The sequence below is a fragment of the Melitaea cinxia genome, chromosome 4 (assembly GCF_905220565.1).
Source record: "Melitaea cinxia chromosome 4, ilMelCinx1.1, whole genome shotgun sequence".
Taxonomy (NCBI): domain Eukaryota; kingdom Metazoa; phylum Arthropoda; class Insecta; order Lepidoptera; family Nymphalidae; genus Melitaea; species Melitaea cinxia.
In genome coordinates, this window is record NC_059397.1 from 17046871 (window position 1) to 17070141 (window position 23271).

Consider the following 23271-nt stretch of genomic DNA (forward strand, 5'->3'; position numbering starts at 1 on the left):
GTGGCTACGGCAGTAAAGTATATAGCCACCCCCTCTCTTCTCGTGGCTGTCGTTAATGGCTTGGAACTTAAAAGGCCGACCGATGGCGGGATAACCATCCAACTGCTGACTTTGAAATACAAAGGTCGAAGACGGGCAGCAGCGTCTTCGGCGCGACAAAGTCAGCCCTGCGGTCACCAATCCGCCTGCCCTGCGTGGTGACTATGGGCAACACACATGACTTCGCGCTATTTTTGGCGTGAACTTGTGGAGGCCTATGTCCAGCAGTGGACTGCGAAAGGTTGAAGTGATGTTCAGCGAATAATAAATTTCGTTTTTAGAAACATCAAATACATACCCTGGTTGACTTTTTTGCAGTGCATCCGTTCCTGCAACACATTTCTGCAGCATTGCCTTGTAAGATAGGCGTCGTGGGAAGTAAGTGATTGGTCTTGCAAGATTCTTCCCTCGACACTGTAAATAAAGAAAATAGCATAAGCATAATATAAATAGTAGCTTTAGATGGAAGTTAGTTAAGGCACAATTTTATCTGTGTTAATAATCAATAAACAATAATAATAATTTATCGTCATCTCTGATTCTTATGATCAGGATTCGGCCTGTAACATCTTACTGCTGGGCATCGGCCTTTTTCTCCATGTATGTTTTAGTGTGGTTGGGCGACTCTTTCTCTGATTCTAATGTGGTGAAAATATTCTACGCAAAATGTAAAAATAAAACTTAGTTTTTCAACATACTTACTTAAAAGGTTACTTGAACAAAATATTATAAAATTTTGTTCTAGATATGGTAATTAATTTACTAAAAATTTTGTACAACTTAGACACTATTGTATAATGACAATAAAAGTCTAAATAGCATTGAAGAATAAAAATTTTTTATAACTGATTTTTATTTTGTAACAAAATTATTATAATACAAATTCTAATTTAAGCTTACTACGAGTATCCTTTGTAGGAGGCTACGATGAATAAATTAAACTGTTCATTTATAAAGAAGAAATATTTCTAGGAAGTCCAAAAGCTATTTTGCATTAAATTTTCTAATTAAATTTTTAATTTGAAGATAGAAAGTAAAAGCTAAGTCGTTTTTTATTTTAAATTTAGTTTTTGTTCTACAAACACGTACTTACATTGCAATGTGTTTCAGGTTAATTTTAAATCTTGGTTATCTATAATATAAAAATGAGTCGCTGAATGTGTTGCTAAGCGCAAAACTCGAGAACGGTTGGACCGATTTCGCTAATTCTTTTTTTTAAATATTTCTTGAAGTACGAGGATGGTTCTTACGGAGAGAAAAATTCTAAAAAAAAAAAATTTTAAATTTCCTGAAAAAGTCTAAAAACAACACTTTTCTATACTCCCATACAAAAGATTTGTGATAATATCTACTTAAAAGTCACTGTTATGCGATACGAAGTTCGCCGGGTCAGCTAGTATATTATAAAACCATAATCTTCAGACCCGAAATTATCAAAATAAATTAATTAGAATGGTGGTTTCCATTTTTTGTTTTTGTCACATATTTTTGTAATAAAAAAAAAATGCAGTTAAGACTATTTAGGCGTGTAAATTAACTTAAAATTATTGCTAAAATATTAAATGTTGAAAAATGTAAATTTACCTAATAAATGAAGTTAGAAAAGCGTGTGTGTCTCCGACGCACTAATGGAGTTTACTCCTTTAGATCGACTATTTAGACAATAGGCAAAAAAGGACTAGTCTAAGAAAAAGATTAATGCCATATGAAATGGTAAATAAATGAAACAAATAACGCCATCTATCGATCGATGGATGGAGTTATTAGAATTTTTCTTAGTACTATATCTTTCCGATAGAGGGCGTAACGAGAAACGGAACGAGGTCATTCGTTCAGTAGATTTTACTCCTCATGTTCTTTTCATACCAAGGGCCTTATATGAAAATCGATTATTAAGGAGTAAACTCCAAAGAATAAATGAGTTACTCTAGTGAATTGATCAATCACTCTTAAGCTGTAGATTACTACGATGGATGGATGACGAAAACAAGAGCTTTTATACGTTTATACTGCTGCATTAATTTGGTATTACTACAATTATAGAAACTAGCTACTCGGACCGACTTCGTTCTGTCAAAATGTTATAGTAAAAAATTTTTTGTTTTTAATTTTTTTAAATATTTTTTTGTGTTAAAACCTGCCATGGGCCTTAAGGAAATATAAAAAATTAACTCTGCCCGCTACTTCGTTCGCGCGGAATTTAAAAAAATATATTGTTCAGTTCGCAGAGTTACAAAAAATAAAAAAATAATAAAAGTAGCCTAAGTACAGAGTAGCCTTATTACATCAGCTATCTGCCAGTAAAGGTCCCGTCAACAACGGCCGAGCCGTTTCAGAGATTAGCCAGAACAAACAGACAGACAGCCAGGCAAAAATGTTATTTTGGTATATGTACTATATGCATTTAGTAAAAACCGGTTATTTTAATATTACAAACAGACTCTCAAATTTTATTTATTTGTATAGATAAATTAGCCGAACTGGTCGAGCCATTCTCGACTTATGCGCTTAGCAACGTTCATTTTTATTTATATATTTTATTTTTATATTTATAGAAGAAGAAAGTTAAGAATCATATTTCTTACACAATATAAAGTTTTAAATTATATATAATTGTAAAAAATCCGTATAGTCCCCGAAGTTATTATACGCAATACAAAATGTATTGTCATACTAAAATGAATATATAAAATAACGCTTTTGTTAGAAGCTGTCCAGGTGTGGACAGTATTTCTTAGTATTCTCTCTGAAAAGTTTACTTTCAATGCAATAAATGCACGTGCACGTACTAGGTATCAGTGCCATTAATGTGTTTACAAACTATTCTTGAATAAATGGGGGTAAATTCAAATGATCCTACGTTGCTTAACACAAGCCATTCTAACATAGTAGTGGTTTGATTGCTGGTATTATTATTATTAGCTCATTATAGAGGTGTTAGCGGTGGGGCACAGTAGGAACCAGAACCTTACACAATTATTTATTTTACATAATTGTGTAAGGTTCTGGTTCCATTACATAGTTATTTACACTTTCGCACACCAATATAAGGTTTTAACAGTATTACAAATGATATATAAAAATATAATTTGTATCACTTGCAACAGGCGACCTTATCGCTAATACAGCAATCTCCTCCAGGCAAACTTTGGGCAGAGGACTAAATAAGGAGTGTGGGATGGGGCGCAAAAAGTTAATTAACATACACATGAACATATACTCATATACGTACATATACACCACATTGTACATATACATACATATACTATGACTAGCCCGTTGGTGCAGTTTTTAGTGGCCCTACTTTCTGTTTCGCGGGTTGCGGGTTCGATTCCCGCCTAAGTCTGGGTGTAATATTTGTATTTATATATTTATGTATGTATTACATGTGTGTATATTAAATAATTGTGTTTGCTCGCAAACGAAAAAAAAACCGACTTCAATTACATCGACCAGTAATATACAACGTAGATCGACGAAAAGATAGTCAAGCAACTACGCGTTATTAAAGATTACTCAAAAAGTAGTCATCAGATCTCAATAAAATTTATATGTGACCACATGATAAACATCAGCTTTCGATTAAATTAAAAATTATCAAAATCAGTACACCCAGTAAAAAGTTATTACGGATTTTCGAGAGTTTCCCTCGATTCCTCTGGGATCCCATCATCAGATCCTAGTTTCCTTATCACAGTACCAAACTAGAGATATCCCCTTTCCAACAAAAAAATAATTATCAAAATCGATACATCCAGTAGAAAGTTATGCGGTATAATACAACGTAGGTCGACGAAAAAAGCGTCAAGTAAAAACACATTATTAGATATAACTCGAAAAGTAGTTGTTAGATCTCAAATAAATTTAAATGGGACCAATTGGCGCACACCACCTTTCGATTAAAACAAAATTTGTCGAAATCGGTCCACACGGGCAAAAGTTCTGATGTAACATACATAAAAAAAAAATAAAAAAAAAATACAATCGAATTGAGAACCTCCTCCTTTTTTGGAAGTCGGTTAAAAATAGTTCTGACAGTCGGATGTCACCTGTAACACAAGCATTAAGTAGCTTATCATAGGAACAGACGACCGTGTGTGTATGTTACAAGATAAGATAAGGTATACGTACACACAGATATATATAGATACATATATAGATACATATACATATACATATACATATACATATACATATACATATACATATACATATACATATACATATACATATACATATACATATACATATACATATACATATACATATACATATACATATACATATACATATACATATACATATACATATACATATACATATACATATACATATACATATACATATACATATACATATACATATACATATACATATACATATACATATACATATACATATACATATACATACACATACACATACACATACACATATACATATACATATACTTACATATACATAATAATACTACTCACAAGTATTTTTCTTTTCAGAGCTTCTGGATAAGCTTGGCAACACACTTTCGATGCTTTTAGTATTGTAGGGTCTACAGGCTATGGTGACTGCTTACCATCAGGTGAGTCATACGCTTGTTTACCGCCCTTTTCCTCAATAAAACTTAAATCACAAGCCTTATACATGTTTTATTCCTTTATTTACAAACCAAGCTTTAAACAATAGAATTTATTTCAAAGAAAAAGGCGAGCGCAAAACATTTCATTTATATAAATGGTTAAAAGCTAGTAAGCTTTTACCCGCGGGTTTGCTCGCATTGAATTTTTTTTCAATAAAAAGTATCCAAAGTTTCATGATGATCAGCTGAGTAGTTTTTGCGTGAAAACGTAACAAACAAACTCAAACTCACATTTATAATATTAAAAAAATAGCGATTTCATAACTCTTGTTCTTTTTTTTTCATTTTCATGATGCTTTTTATTACAAAGTGTATATCACTAATAATTGATAGATGAGCTAACAATTGTTCTAGCACTCATAACTCAGGATTGGGTTTTAGAAATTAATAATTATTTGAACACAAAAGTCTGCCCTGAGAGTAAAAAAAATATGGAAATGTTTACAATAGAATAAACGTTACGAAATTCATCAAAAGTATTCTGAAACGTTACCAAATAATTTACTTTATCATAATTAAACTTGTCAGAAACTTTATTGTTTGTAAGGATTACAACATTTCGAAGGTACAATAATGTCAAAGTTAATGTTGATTGCGACTTGTTTCCTACATGGTATAGTAGTACACTAAGAAATATATATGTATAGTTTTAGATTCCTAACTGCGTAAATAAAAATTCCTAGCCCTTTTTAAAAAATTACTTTGTCTTAATATTATATTGCTATTCATGCCACGTACTTCTGCTTAACTTGCCGTTCTATATTGACAGTCGAGTATGAAATTTGGCACACTTGTAGTTTATATAGAGACTAGCTGACCGTGCCCACTTCGTTGGGTGTTAATTATTATTATATTAACCAAATAACATACTTTAAAGAACAAATTTTATAGCACTTAAATAAATAATATGTTGCTCCAACGCCATCTATCAAAAATCGAGAAAACGTCGTCGATAGACTAAAATAACATTAAAATAATAACGTCGAAAGACTAATACCTATTTTAATCTTTTTCTTATTTACTGAATTTTTTATTTAATTACAATAAAATTTAGCCTATAGCATTTCTGAATAGTGTAGCTTTCTGTTAGTGAAAGAATTTTCATGATCGGATCAGTATTTGCGAAGATTACCCCCTACATACAAACAAAGATATAAACTTCACCTCTATATAATATTAGTATAGAAGGAGTGCAGAATGCTAGTATTTGTTTAAAATTATGCATAAAAATAAATTTATTTAATAAAAAATCACTACACACACTACCATGAATTGGACATACATACTCTTTTGTTTAATGTTCGAACTTACTTATAATTTAAATTAATTATGATCGAATTTCGATCACTAGGCAACCACTAGTTTCATTAAAGATATAAGTGATTAAGCCTATATCTGCAGCTTTAAAATTGTTTCAAGGACATTTAGTACGTACCGGTCATGTAGAGACGGAGTGTTTAAATTTTGTAAATAATACTTGCGATGTTTTCATATTTCTAAGCTCTTGAAACACTGTGATACGGTTAAAGAAAGATATTATTAATTTCAAGGATTGTTACTTGTTAGCAGTATATGTCTTGCTATCAGTATAGGAGATCGTCCTACTCTTAGTAATTACTGTCACCCACGTTTGCACGTTCGAAGTATGCTTGCAATGTTTGCAGTATTAGATTAGCCACGTATTAATAGCTAAATTAATGAAGAAGAGTAAAAGGATGATGGAGATGGAATAATTAGTCTTGATATTAAATATCTAGTGATAGTCGTATAAAAAAAACTTATCAATGGAATCAGAAATTGTTCCAGTAAAACTGCGAGGCGCAGCTTATAATATCTAAACCAATGTTAGAAGTGCTTACGCTTAAAACTTATCCTATGAGAGCATTGTAATAGTTTCATGAAACTTAGTTTTACCTTATATTGTAACACGAAGTTCTATTCTTTCGGCGAATAATTTTAGTGTTAACGTTTCATATATAGTGTGCTAGTTTCAATAGACAAAAGTGATGTCTACGAATAATGAACTTAGAAATAACATATTCTAGTACATTAAAGTCTATGGTTCTAGGGGTTGCTTTCTGCAACCGAAATATAATTGGATAAGTAAGTTCTTGATTAATTAATTCTACTACTACTACTGTAATTAATGTACAAGTAAATTAAAAATATATAGGAATCAATTAGCAAAGTAAATTATACTGAGGTAAGGCAAAGCAGGATATATCCTGCTGAAAAGCTGGAGCAGCCCGACTGGGGTAGTACTTCGACCTTACAGAAGATCACAGATAAATAATACTGCTTTCAAGCAGTGTTGTGTTCCTCTGGTAAGTGAGTTGAACAGAGTTCCTGAGGGGATTAGGTCGACAACGCGCTTGCGATGCTACTGGTGTCTTGTAATGTTTTTACTGGGTGTATTGACTTTGATGATTTTTAATTTAACCGAGATATGACTACAACTTTTTGAGTAATCTTTCATAACGCGTATTTACTTGACAATTTTTTCGTTTACTTGTCGATGTAATTGAAGTCGTCCTTTTTTAGTTTGCGAGCAAAAACAATTATTGTAATACGTAATAATAATAGTTAAAATTTAAAGAATTATTTTATTTAAAACTCTTTCTTAAAAAAATTGCAAAACACTGATTAATTATAATAATTTTCAAGAACCATTGGCCTGGAAAATGAAATATTGTCTTTGATATGTTCAGCAGCCCAGTTAAAATTACTTAGCAATTTATTCAAATTATTTTCAAAGCTGTCAGTAAAACTAAAATTTAATATTTCGTTGGACTGTAAAATGTCGCTTGTGCTTAAACTTCGCACTAACTTACAGTAAGTGTGTCATATAAAAAACAAAAAAAAAACCAAACATTTATTATACAATTTTATGCATCTAGTTTTTTCATGTACTTTGCCATCTATTTCATGAACTCTTTCCATTTTTCAGCTACTTTACCATTGCCAGTATCTAACTTTTGTTTTGACAGTATTTTAGCGTGGATCTTGAAGCATTTGATCGTGCATATTTACTTTCAGCTATACTTTTCCAATATTGTGACACAGTGGCGATGATTTCAAGCAAAAGTTGATCTCATCAAACTTTTTAAACGACGAATGACGGAAATCGTTTGTCTGAAATCACCTGATAGGAGTAGCAGAGTGCCGTTAAAAAGATTTTCATTTTTTAATGTCTTTCAATGTCCAGTTAAATGCCTCAAGCAAATGTTTAAGTGCATTCATCCCAGATGATAATTTTACACTGTTTCAGCTTTTTATATTGCCCGCTGAGTTTTAATTATTTTGAATATTTCGTGCCAGCTTAGATGCTGAATGAGCTATTCTATCTCCATCCAATATAATTGCTGCGATGCCAGATTATTTACTATGAGAATATACTTCATACGAAAGTTGCACTGAGAAAGTAAAGTGATAAGTATAACCGTCAATGCTACGATCGAGGCACAACTAATAATAAACGTCGAAAACGATTTAGGCCCTAAAATTTAGTGAGTGAAAGAAAGCTTATTGTGTAATAAAGATAGGAGACCGGCTCTGTGAGAAATGACACTGCCTGGCGCCTGGGTCTAATTGATCGAGTGGTAACAAATCAATTACTGACAGCCACGCTGAGAGTAGAAAATTATTGAAGACATATATCGCTTTTAAAAAATAGGGGTTAGTGGGGAAAGGGTGAGAAATTTCAGTTACATCTATTTTTAATGCCATTCGGCATATAAAAATAGAAATGAAAATTCTTGTCCAAAAAAAAAATAATTAAAATTTTGGGTCAGACTGGGATGGGGGTTCATCACTTGGGGGTATGAAAACTAGTTTACGTCCTGTTCTCAGACCTATTAAACAAAAACGTAAAATTTCATAAGAATCAATAAAGACACGTCGGAGGAGTTGTGTTACAAAAACTGTAATACGAGAAGTTTATATATTAGAACTAGCTGTGCCCGCGGCTTCGCCCGCGTTGAAATTAGTGTGTCACAAAGTTTTGCAACAAAGTTGTGCTGTGTGGCTACGGCACTAAAGAATTTAGCCACCCCCTCTCTTCCCGTGGGTGTCGTAAGAGGCGACTAAGGGATAACAAGGTTCCACAACCATCTTGGAACTTAAGAAGCCGACCGATGGCGGGATAACCATCCAACTGCTGGCTTTGAAATACACAGGCCGAAGACGGGCAGCAGCGTCTTTGGTGCGACAAAGCCAGTACTGCGGTCACCAACCCGCCTGCCCAGCGTGGTGACTATGGGCAAAACACATGAGTTCACGTTATTTTTGACGTAAACTTGTGGAGGCCTATGTCCAGCAGTGGACTGTATAGGCTGTAATGATGAAAGTTTTGCCGGCAAACTTCTAGTGAAACTCTAATCAAAATCGGGTTAGCCTTTCCGTAAATCTTCCTCTTGCCAATGGTGGAGCCCTCTCTGCAATGGTGAAACCGCATGAAAATCCGTTCACACTAACTGTTGCCCGCGATTACGTCCTCATGGTTATGAAGATATGTATTACTATTAAGATGTTTAACGCAAATTATTTTTTATTTCAGTCACTTGAAATGCTTATCAAACTGAGTAACTTTTTAAAAGGCACAATTTATTATAATTTAATAGTTATTTTTATAAAACCTCTCTATACACCACATTTTTGGTTTTATTTTCTGGCTGTATATGTTTCATACAAACTATCAACCCCAATTAAACCCCCTTAGCGATGGAATATCGTAAAATCCGTTCTTAGCGGACGTCTGCTAACTATAATCTACATCCCTGCCAAACTTTATCTTTGTCCAACCTGGATGGATAGACCATCCAGCGGTTTTTGAGTTCTCATGATGAGTGAGTCAGTGACCTTTCTCTTTTTTATATATAGAGAACGATGCATTATTTGGACACCTCGTCACCATCTATAGAGCATATATTTTAAATTTCAAGTCTCTTACTTCAAAAACATATGACTTTCATACAAAATTCCAACCCCCGTTTTACCCCATTAGGGGTCGTGTTTCGTAAAATTCGTTCTTACCGGATGTTTATATCTTGTAAAGAGCCTACCTGCCAAATTTCAAGTTTGTACCTGTTATAGTTTCGGAGGTTTCGTGATGAGTGCGTCGACCTACCATCCCCCGTTTTAACTCCAAAAGAGAGTTGATTTCTAAAGATACATTATTTGGTCACCTTTCTACCATCTATAGAGTATACATTTTAAATTTCAAGTCTCTTACTTCAAAAACATAGGACTTTCATACAAACTTCCAACCCCCGTTTTATCCTTTAAGGGTCGAGTTTCATAAAATCAGTTCTTAGCGGATGTTTACGCCCCACAAGGAACCTATCTGCCAAATTTCAAGTTTGTAGCTGTTATAGTTTCGGAGGTTTCGTGATGAGTGTGTCAACCTACCATTCCCCGTTTTAAATCCAAAAGAGAGTTGATTTCTAAAGATACATTATTTGATCACCTTTCCACCATCTATAGAGCATACATTTTAAATTTCAAGTCTCTTACTTCAAAAACATAGGACTTTCATACAAACTTCCAACCCCCGTTTTATCCCTTTAAGGGTCGAGTTTCATAAAACCAGCTCTTAGCGGATGTTTACGCCCTATAAGGAACCTACTTGCCAAATTTCAAGTTTGTAGCTGTTATAGTTTCGGAGATTTCGTAATGAAGGAGTCAACCTACCATCCCCCGTTTTAACCCCAAAAAGGAGTTGATTTCGAAAGATACATTATTTGGACACCTTCTCATCATCTATAAGGCATACATTTTAAATTTTAAGTCTCTTACTTCAAAAACATGGGACTTTCACACAAACTTTCAACCCCCGTTTTACCCCTTTAAGGGTCGAATTTTGTAAAATCAGTTCTTAACTGATGTCTACGCTCTACAAGGAGCCTTCTTGCCAAATTTCAAGTTTGTAGCTATTATAGTTTCGGAGATTTCGCGATGAGTGAGTCAGCCTACCATCCCCCGTTTTAACCCCAAAAGGGAGTTAATTTCTAAAGATACATTATTTGGACACCTTTTCAGCATCTATAGAGATTACATTTTAAATTTCAAGTCTCTTACTTCAAAAACATAGGACTTTCATACAAACTTCCAACCCCCGTTTTACCCCCTTAGGGGTCGAGTTTCGTAAAATCCGTTCTTAGCGGATGCCTACGTCTTATAAGGAACCCACCTGCCAAATTTCAAGTTTGTAGGTGTTATAGTTTCGGAGATTTCGTGATGAGTGAGTGACCTTTCGCTTTTATATATATTATATGATAATAATAAAACAAATAATAACAATTTTACCTTTTATAGAAAACGTAACAACCAATATCTGTAATACACGTGCGTGAAGTCGTGGACATTACAATTGTGACAAATATAATTATTTTATCGCAGATATTTTGAATATTTACCAGTACAAGATCGTAATGAACTATGCCTTCCAATTCCATTCTGTATCATTCATGTTTCACTACAGTCTGTGGAGCTTAGTCAAACTCCTTTTGAATGTGATTTTTTTACACGTTCTAGTCGTAGATGATCCACCTTTCATCACCAGTGATCAATCTTTTCAACAATGATTCAATTTCATGTCCGTATATAATCGCAAATAACTACATCGTTTACGCAAATAACTACACCATTTTTCGTGTTCGCTGTTTTTTCGCGTTTTCTTTCAGTGAACTCATTCGTCACCCAAATTTAGAACTTTTTTGAATGGATCAAATCTGTTTCGTAATCAAATGGGTCAAGTTTGTTCCGTGGTCAATGCTTAGTTCTCCAGCTATGTTCTAGTTACTTATTTGTTCATGTTCCTTTACTTTTTCAAACTTGACAAAATTTACGCATATGAAGGTGACATGAACAAGCTACATTTTTGACATCGAAATTCCTAAACTGGAAATACTTGTTTTTTTTTTACACTAACTTTGTGCTATGCTTAATAATAATAATAATGATAATAATAATAATTTACTCTTTATTGTACACATAAATAGAAGTTTACAATTTATTAAACTATTCACAAAAAGAAATGTACAACAGGTGGTCTTATCGTTAAACAGCAATCTCATCCAAACAACCATCTTGGAGGAGATAATGTGAAAAAAGTGGAAAGGGTACAGACTTAAATTAGAAGAAAAAAAAGAAAAAATTGAAGAAAACAGGAAGAAAATTAAATATACATTCAAATATACATATTAAAATTAAAGAAAAAATGAAGAAAATCAAATATACACACATACATGCATACATATATACTGACACTGCATTAGTTCCACAATGGTCACAATTTTTTTAACGTGGCTTGATTTACAATTTTTCTTTTATTTAAATAAAGCTTCAGAATCAATCAAATTTGCTCGCAAAATTCATTAATTTATTCATTTTTAATTTCCTATATCAATTGATATGAAAAACAGGCAAATACAAAGAGTACAATCAAAGATATATTTATTCAATTTTACATACAAAATACAAAAAGAAATTTTCCCGGACCTATTTATACAATTGTGCGGAATAAAATCAATGTATGTCCTGGGCCCCAAATTTACTAATAAAGTTACGTTATCACCGCATGGTTGTTACACTGGAAGAGAAAAGGTTGATTATTATCATCGTAATGGATTGTTTGCTTGTCACATCAACAATGCTCTCGTCCTATAATATTCTGAAACGTTGACCAAGTTTGTGGATTTTTGCTCAAGCTTATTCAGTGATAAGCTTTATGAACGGACAAAATAAAATGTACAAAAAACGAAAGCCGTACGAACTCGAAACGTATTGGCCATCGAACCAGGCAAAGCGTAATCATTAAAATATATTCGCGACATGAAAATAATTTTAGATGAGTTATTATTTTTGAAGTAAAACTTGTTTACGCACGCTTGACTTGGGGAGTAAGCTGGTGAATGCGTGACGAGGGCGTTACGAAAAGTGTGATTGGGCGAGGTGAACGGAGTAAGAGAGAGGTAAGAACACACATTTTCTTTCTCTCTTTCTTTCTTATAGCCAGTTACGTTTCGTATTTATAAGACACAGTTCAAGCCTATTTTGCAGAAGATTAACTTCATTCGTGTGGTCTAAAGCACAATCGTTTTATTAGAATATATTCGTTTTTTTAGAATAATTAACTAGTTATAAAATCTTCAATAATAATACAAAAAATTAAAGGCCTTTCTTGAAGAGATAATTGATATGTTTTTATAATTGATTACGTTACGTTACGTCCTTAATGTGGATTTCTTAAAATAAAATACTTCGTCAGATAAATCACTACTGCTAAATTCGTTTAAGCATTAATGCCGTAGGCATTATCGTCTAAAGCTGAGAAAAATTTCGACATGAACTCCCGTCATAACAATAAAGAAGATAATTTCATATCTTTTTCTCGAGATAATTGTATCAGACATTTTCCTCAAAACAAGCGTAACAAATCGCACAGCTTAGACGTTATCAGCAATTCTTCCTTTTATATACGTTTTCTATATAAAATACATACAAGTTAATATTCTATTTTTAAGTTAATATAAATACAATACAATATAAGTTATACGGAGACGCTTAGCCTATTCAAATATAGGTAATGAAAATCTGTTTGGCAAATATGAAATACGTTTCGAATCAAGAATGCAACAATCTTTTTTTTTTCTTATTGACACAACACACATATTTACCAAGATATGTTATTAATTTATTTATTTAAGGTTTAAAGAACATTACAGTTCACTTATGAGTATTGTACAAATAGATATTTTATTAAATATGTAACAAACAGTTCGACCGTATTTGTTTAAATAGGTAATGACTCAAAAAGGGAAAGGTAGCGATAAGGAATCATGTTTATTTATTTGTTTACTACGAGTATTATGAAATTTAATACGATCATGGTTTAGTTTGTGTTTACGTTTGATTGAAGGTAGTTGATAAATTAATGTGTAAGTTTATGAGTAATTTTTTGTTGTGATTGTATTTTGTTTTTTGTTTATTTGTTATAATTAATTGCATCAATATATAATTATACGAAAAAAAACGCCAAAATTAAAGGTCTCATAAAAAGCACACATTTATTATTACAAAAGGACACCATGTAAGTAGTATAAATAACAAAAAGCCATAATAGGTGTACACGTATCAAAAATATAATTTTATTTCTATGTCAAAGTAATCGAATGTCTAAAGGTTAGGACTCAGTTCTCTAAATTGGAATGTCAGAGGTGAAATGAAAACGTTTATTCTTTTCTTATAATTAATATGATTTATTATAATTCATTTCTTTATTTATTATTTTCTTTATTCATAATAATTATGTAAATATTTACAATAAGTAGTAATTTTGACTATTTTTGGTGCTGTGGATCTGTGTTTAGTTTTGAATGAATTGTTTGTAAAATCAAATTTATTTTGTATTTACATTTTATTTTATTTTTTCATACTTATTGTAAGTAAATAATTGTTTGAGAAGATTGCCTTTTTATTTGGTTAAATACGGATTGTCGAAAGCATTTGTTCCCTTTCATTGGCTATAAATAGTTTGTTGACATTTTAAAAAGGGTAGTCATTTTATATCAACGGTACAGACTAGAAGTCGGTAAAAGAAATTGTATTAGTAAAGTTGAAGTAAGGTGTGTTAAGTGGAAGATATCAAATGTGAATAAAGTTATTTATAACAACTGGATTTTGTTATTTCTAAACAATTGTATTAAATAAACATATAAAAAAAATCATCACACGTCCACCGTTTTCTAATTCGAACTGCGTACACTTTACATTCAAATTAGCTTTCAAGAAAGCTTTTGACTCACGATTTTCGTAATCTTACACCGTGACAACTCAAATACCTGCTCTTGATATTATTAATGTGTCCTTTGAATGAATAAATGAAATTTATCATCATTTTTGCTGTGATAAACTATGTTGAAAAATAAATTATAGGATACCAATAGAAAACAGTACAAACTTTTATAATTGTGTTTGCAGGCAAACGAAAAAAACTCGACTTTGACTCTATAACGACTTCAATTATCATCATCATCATCATCATCATCACAGCCTATACAATCCACTGCTGGACATAGGCCTCCACAAGTTTACGCCAAAAATAACGTGAATTCATGTGTTTTGCCCATAGTCACTACGCCGTGCTGAGCAGGCGGGTTGATGACCGTGGGGCTGGCTTTGTCGCACCGAAGACGCTGCTGCCCGTCTTCGTCCTGTGTATTTCAAAGCCAGCAGTTGGATGGTTATCCCACCACCGGTCGGCTTTTTAAGTTCCAAGGTGGTAGGCAGCGGAACTGTTTTATCCCTTAGTCGGCTATATTCTTTAGTACCGTAGCCAGACAGTACGACATCAATTATATCGAGTAATAGAAGTAGACGAAAAAATAGTCAAGTAAGTTATCAAAGATTACTCCAAAAGTTGTAATCGGATCTCGATGAAATTTAAATGTGACCACATGATAGACATCGGCTTTCGATTAAATTATAAATTATCAAAATCGATACACCCGATAAAAAGTTATGCGGATTTTCGAGTTTCCCTCGATTTCTCTGGGATCCCATCATCAGATCCGGGTATCCTTATCATGGTACTAAACTAGGGATATCTCCTTTCCAACAAAAACGACGAATTTATCCCTGAACATACATTTATATATATATATATATATATATATATATATATATATATATATATATATATATATATATATATATATATATATATATATATATATATGAGTAACCTCCTCCTTTTTTGAAGTCGGTTAAAAAATAGTTGCTATAATTGTTATTTATTGGGTCTCTGGTGACATCGTATAGTAACATAGTATAAATTTGAATATTGGAATAAATTTTACTTGAACAAAAAAGGAATTAATGTAATTAATACAACGAATGATAATCAAGAGTTTAAATACGAGTCAGATTAAATCATGTTTATGTTCACTGGCTACAAATAATTACATATATTTAAAAAAAAGTAAGAATTTTTAATACAGAAAAAAGGGACTTTCACTTATCTTGAGTAATTTTTCATTATTTTTGAATTCACATATTTAAATATTAAAGACTGTTAGACTCATAAATTTCCCTTTCTGCAGACAGAATGAGATGCTCAAGTACTAGTGAGATCCGAGTTTACGAGATCTCATAATACTTTGCATAAATTTCATTATTTTTTTGACATTTTTTTTCTTTTAAACTAAATATAAATTTACGCTAATAAATTCTTACATGTCATTTATTTTTCAATTTGTCTTCTTTGTGTTTATATATAAAATATTTCTAAAGAGCTGAATGTTATTTTAGGAAATACTTCATATACACTTGACCTTTACTAGTGTCATTGTCCTTTGTCAAAATCTAAACCTTCTTTCCGTTTGTTCAACATTTCTCCGAAACTTCACACCAGAAAAAAAAAATTAAATAATAATTGAAGTTTTCCTTTATACTTTTATATTTCTGTCTTCAATTTTTTTGTTTGTTTTACATACACTATATTAGCCCTAAAGGGTTCAAAAACACATACTATCAGACCATGAGAAATATCAATGTGATACTTTATATTTTACCCACTTACTGTGACTACTGTTTTAAAAATACTTATAGTTCCGTACATTGCCACCTTTATTTAGGCTGGTTATCTGGTTATCTCGTTTTCCCGTTGCTTAGTTTTAAAATGAGAAGTTAGAGGATGTGGCCAATAAAGAAAGCTAGACTTATTATTTCCCCTTTTTAAATATAGGTTAATATATGCAATATATATGCAACGCAACTATACCAACGCAACCAATACTAGGTACTTGTTGGGCATTTGTTCAAAAAAACCCCTAAGGGATTCTCTACGTCCAATATTATTCTAAACAGCTTGAATAAGCTTAGTAACAAGCTTCTTATTTAAATTATAAGAATTGTGTCATTTCCTGAGGTATTACTCTAGAGTAATACCCAATAAAATATGAAATTGCGAAAATAGGTAAATTATACCACTAAATGTATTTTTTTCTTTAATTCTTCTGATTAATCTGATCAAGTATTAAATATTAAGGAACTGAGTGTTCCATCAGGTGATAACAAACGAGTGATGATGAAGATTTATAATAGGTCCCATTTGTGGTGGGCTTTTAAAATAACTTCGCTCTTTGTCTTCCTAATTAAATTTATTGAACAGGTGTAAACTCCTGCTGAGAAATTAATGGTCTAATAAAAATATTTCCATGAACTTCACTTTTACTTAAATTTTTCTGACAAACAATAATAAATGTACCATCAATTTAAGTGAAAAAATAGATACCAATTTATTTAACACCTACCTCTACTCATGTTAGACTTTTCTAACTTCATTTATTATATATATTTACATATGTTACATGATTATACAGAATAAATCGAATGATCGACATTTTAAAATATAATATTATAAATGTAGATTGACGTCACACGCAGCTTATAAAGCGACAACTTTTTGTACCAAATAATACAATATCTAAATGAATATAACTAACATACCATGTGAAGACGCCGCGTTGGCGCAACAGTCACAGCCATGGATTGTACCTGTTGCGCTACCGGTTGCGGGTTCAATCCCCGCACACGAGAAACCTTTGTATTGGCCATACAGGTGTTTGACGTGGTCTGGTTGTTTGTGCAGTCCTTGTGGGTCTCCCCACCGTGCCTCGGAGAGCACGTTAAGCCGTCGGTCCCGGTTGTTATCATGTACACCTGATAGCGATCATTGCTCATAGTGGGGAATATATCCGCCAACCCGCATTGGAGCAGCGTGGTGGATTAAGTTCTGATCCTTCTCCTATATCGGGAAAGAGGCCTATGCCCAGTAGTGGGATATTACAGGTTGAAGCGAACATGCGGGGTAGGAATCGAACCTGGAATTGAAGTGTAGTTAAAGCGGGATGACTACGAACATGGCTAAAAAACTATTTAACCCTATACTTGGCAAGAAAAAATATTTTAGAAATATTTAAAAAAACATAATAAAACACGTTTATATATGGTTATTGAAGGTATAAAAAATAATAAAAAAAAAATATAATATAAGTAATTCAACATATATTGAGTGTATCACATTAGATACATTGCCAGGCCCTTAACAATCAACACTATAAAGTCTACGTATCTAATTTGCTACACTGCCAGTCTTTGAGTGAAGCTAATAAATGAGTTTTAAACATAATAATTGTAACAAAATAAAACCTAAAATGTCAATATTCTCTGTGAAATAACAAAATATAAAACATAATTATTTTATACTTCTACATAGTTATAAAAATTAACATCAAAAACAGCCTTTGTATATTATAAATCTAAATTTTTGGTAAATTGAGATCAATCATTAAAATCAAGTCAAAAATCAGTGTCATATTCTATGAAACAATTACGTTCTGGCAATAAGCACAACCTCAATTTGCAATTTTGACAAAAAAAAAATTTAGTCAACCCTTTTGTGCAACCTTCCTCTGCTGGTTATTACAGTTGGATAATGAGTAACTTGATCATACCAAACACTATCTGACGGTCTTTCAGCTACTGGGTTCTAAATAGTCTTGGTTGATTTCATACCAAGCCTGCTGATATCGCTCATATCAGTTCTTTCAAACCTCCGTAGGCTTTCAAAAATTTCAATTTTAAAGGTTTTTAGGGTTTTTTGTTTTTTGTCCATCCATCCTCGCTTTTCTATCACGCCGATATAGAAGCCAGGAATTGTTTATACAAATATCGAGCATTTGAGAAAATATTGGTAAATACCAACGATGGCCTCGGGATGGTGTACGATATAGAGTGATCATCATATCGGCGAGATCAACATCGCCCATGTAAGAAGTGTTAACTTTTTTATTAAATTGGGGCAAGTCACTGGCATTTTTCTACTTTGTTCTATCTTGTAACAAACCACAGTCTGGTTAGGATACGCATCTACAAAATTATTTGCAGCAGTGACACATTTGTTATCTAACCATTTAACGACAGCAATCTTATTTTTATTGTATATGACTTGTGCTCTACCCTTTTTTTAGATTTTTATCCGTGGGTAGTTTTTTCTCCGCTCCTCGTAGCCTATTAGCTCGGATTGTACCCATTGCAAAAATGCCTGCATTCATTGCGTAAATATTGTAACAGCTCAATAGATGTGAATAATTGTGTTTGCTCGCAAACGAAAAAAAACCGACTTCAGTTACAACGACAAGTAATACAACGTAGATCGACGAAAAAATAGTCGAGCAACTACGCGTTATCAAAGATTACTCAAAAATTAGTTATCAGATCTCGATAAAATTTATATGTGACATGATAAACATCAGCTTTCGATTAAATTAAAAATTATCAAAATCGGTATACCCAGTAAAAAGTTATTACGGATTTTCGAGAGTTTCCCTCGATTTCTCTGGGATCCCATCATCAGATCCTGATTTCCTTATCACGGTACCAAACTAGGGTTATCCCCTTTCCAACAAAAAAAGAATTATCAAAATCGGTACATCCAGTAGAAAGTTATGTGGTATAATACAACGTAGGTCGACGAAAAAAGCGTCAAGTAAAAACGCATTATTAGATATATCTCGAAAAGTAGTTGTTAGATCTCAAATAAATTTAAATGGGACCAATCGGCACACACCACATTTCGATTAAAACAAAATTTGTCGAAATCGGTCTACCCGGTCAAAAGTTCTGATGTAACATACATAAAAAAAAAAATACAGTCGAATTGAGAACCTCCTCCTTTTTTGGAAGTCGGTTAAAAAGTTATCGAAACATAGGACTTTGCAAGCAGGTTGTCGAATAGATTTTGACTGTGAAAAGCGCAGGTCTCTTTGAACGAGTAGCCGTTGAAGGAAAATATGCAAATAATGGCGACGACGATGATGACTGATGATGCCGCTTCAAGTTACTAACTCGTGGTGCAGGTACATGTGAGGGAGTAGCCAGTACAGATGGAGATGAGGGTGATGGTATCGGACACCAAGGTCTAGTCTCATTTGCTGATGAATTAGGCGATAAAATTGACGGTGAATAAGGGTTGATCGATGGTGATGACTCTTGACTGTATGACTGTACCAAAGACTGAAGTAAGCACTTGATTAAACTCAATATCGTCATCAGAGAGGAGGTTAGGTTTTCTATTGAAGATGGCAATGATAGAGGTGGTGAACTGCTGTCAGAGTGCGTAAGGCGGGTGTAGTATCGAACTTCAACCTCAGATGATTCACTTTCGTCCCAATCTGATTTTGCTCCCAGTTTCGGAACAAGAGCTACGAGTTACCGAGCTCTTCTTTGCCGTTGCATAATAAGGTGAGGAAGTACCTTCGAATGAAAATAAGAAATAATTATAATAAAATTATCATCTTGACCACATTCTGGTCACAATAGCCAATCCAATCGTAGCCTAGTTATAAGTGTGGTTAGGAAAGCAAACTCAAGTATTATCTTTACAAATCAAGCAATGTCACATATTTGATACACAGCAAAAAATGTCTAGACTGTTCGCCATCTGGCAATGTATCATATTTGCTACACTTGAAAAACACAAAAGATTACATGCAGTTACAATTCATTTAGGTACATGAAAATAACGTTAATGATTAGAGTATATAATAAGCTTTGGCAATTGGACTACTTTTGAAAACAATTTGAACAAAATATAATAAATAATGATTATTTTTACCTTGCGATGCGTAGACGCATTCGATCGGTCCACCATTTTGCGCTCTTACGGCTGATTTTTCGTTGCAAGCACTTAAATAGTATTTTTGGTAGAAATATATGTGTATTTTCTATCATATTAAACAACAAAAGTTTTAAAAACTCGTTAGAGAAATTCTCGGGATTTTCTAAAAGTTGAACGTATCAAATTGTATACAGTGTCAAGAATAGGGTTAAGAAACAGTATGTATCTTTACGAACCGTAGCTGAGTAATCTAATATTAAAACTAATTATTATTTCTTATAAGTCAACTGTCTTTAAAATATCTATTTCCATGGGGTGAAGTACTTTTGAAATAAATCACGAATAATGATCAAAATATTGAACAAATCCCAGAACCTAAATATCTGATTATAAAATCGATCTTGTATTGATTCTTAGTTTCAATTTTTGATTTTGGTTTTACGGTGATAGTTTGTGATAATTTAATATATTGAATTTTTTTAAACTTAATTTAAATTGAATAAGTCATTATTTCTTAAGCATTTCTATTGATTGAATTTTGATTTTAGTTTTTTTTTTAATTTTAATTTTGATTGAATTTTAATATTGATTTCATTTTATTTTTTTAATTTTTTATTATTGTAATTTTGAAGTTTAGTATTTATTTTAATTTTTTTTTTAATTTTAATTATTGTAATATTGATCGAATTTTAGTATTGAATTTGGCTATCATTTTAATTTTGGGTTTGATTGAATTTTAGTATATTGATTTTGATGTTAGTGTTATTTTTATTGATTTTTGACTTGGTATAATTTGTTTGGTCACAATTGTTGGAACTAACATAGTTTAGGAAAAAATGTAACTAACAAAAATATGGACATACGTCTGAAATAAATTTAAATTATTATTATTATTATAAAAGGAAAATCTAAAAAAATATGCAAGGGAAGAGAAATCCGAAAATCCATACGTCGAAATTGCTTAAGCTGGCGTTTGTTTTTTAGAGAAAAAGGCTTAACGGTACATACAAACTTACATAATAAATTTGTGGAAAACTTAAAGCAAAATCGAATCATATAATTCACTTAGTTAGCCTATTGGAATTTAATCTAAATTATTTGTCGAATCGAAGTAGCTTGGCTAAACTGATTTATTTTGAGGTAACCAATATCTAGCGACGTACTTTCAAATGCCGACTTTGTCTTTATCAAAAGGATATTGGATAGTTCGGAAACTTTGAAGAATAACAAAAACTTCAGTAGATTACCGATATGCATTAGGCACCAGATATTCTCATTTATAGAAGAAAATACCTTTATCACTTTAGGAATCTAGTTACAAGACGAGTTTTTTGAAGTAGTCATTATTCAAAAAAAAAAAAAAAAACGTTAGTGACGTCATATAGTGACGTCATTTAATGCGTGAAATACACGTTCCCGTACAACTTGTGTATACGTATATTCGACGGCGCGTTGCCACAGCGGTCAAAAGCACTGGCTGTTGCGCTGGCTGTCACGGGTTCGATCCCCGCTCACGAGAGATGTTTCTATTGGTTATTTAGATGTTTGTCGTGGTCTGAGCACTTGAGGTTGTTTTTTTGTGCTTGTGTCTGTATCCTACTGGGGGTCGTTGAGTGTGAAGCGTTTAATTATATATATATATATATATATATATATATATATATATATATATATATATATATATATATATATATTCAAGTGCCTTTCTGTTACGTACTTTTTTCTTTATTGTTATATACTTAATCCTAAAGATAGATTTGTTACAAATGGACGAATAGACATAATAAAATACTCGAACGCCGTTAAGAGGCTTACCTACCCACACTGACAAAATTCTTAACAATATATATGACATTATTTGATATAATAAAAATGTTATTTTGTAGATATTGTTTGATAATATTTTATTTTATGTAATTTGATTACTTTAAATGTTAAACATTCTTCTTTCTACTTTCGAGTTTCAAATAGGTACAAAAAAGGCTTACTAGTCTAAGAAAATATTGTTACTATATCAAATCTATACGTCTGTACAAATAAATGAAATTGGAGTGTCTGTTTATAATATTAAAATAACCGCTTTTTACTAAATGCATATAGATGTAAACATGATACATATGCAAAAATAACATTTTTTTACTAGTTTTGTCTGTCTGTTTGTTCCTGCTAATCTCTGAAACGGCTGGACTGATTTTGACGAGACTTTCACTGGCAGATATCTGATGTAATAAGGAGTAATACATGCTACTTTTACTTTAACTCTGCGAACTGAATAATATTTTTTTTAAATACACGCGGACGAAGTCGCGGGCACTGCTAGTGGTAAACAAGCGAATCAAATAATGCCATCTATCCATATGTTACGACGAGATGCCGTTATTAGAAAACGTCGTTACGCTTTTAGATTAGAGAGGTAATTCGTTCAGTAGAATAGAAAATGAATCGTAAAATGTGTTGGTAAGCGTATAACTCAACAACGCCTGGACCAATTTTACCAATTCTTTTTTTAAATGTTCGTTGAAGTCCAGGAATTGTTTTTACGGCGAGAAAAATTCGCATAATTTCCGGGAAAACCCTAAAAACAGCTTCTATCTTTTCCTCATATAAACGTTTTCTAATTAAAACGTAGAGAAAATTGAACTTTATTGCTATTCAATAAAGTTCATATTAAATAATATATTAGGGCGCATTTTACGTAAGCTATTAATTATTAAATTGATCTTAATCGTAGACCGCATTTTAATTTAATTTACATACAGTAAAAATGGTATTAACTAGCAATTTCACATTACTTATTATACTGTTGCGGGGGCGTTAATAATAGAAAAATTCCCGTTTTTAAACTATAGCTCCTATCGATTTAAAATTTGGTACGAATCTCCTATATGTGATGTAGAAATGATCGATGAGCGAAATT

General features: G+C 32.2%; 1 protein-coding gene across 1 annotated transcript in view; it reads right to left on the reverse strand.

Moving 5' to 3' along the window:
- The window catches only part of LOC123670441 (cholecystokinin receptor-like), a 116725-nt gene that overhangs the window by 40172 nt on the left and 53282 nt on the right, over nucleotides 1-23271 (reverse strand). The window contains exon 6 of the mRNA XM_045603937.1: nucleotides 338-453. Coding sequence (XP_045459893.1) covers nucleotides 338-453 — 116 coding nt within the window. The remainder of the gene's footprint in view (nucleotides 1-337; nucleotides 454-23271) is intronic.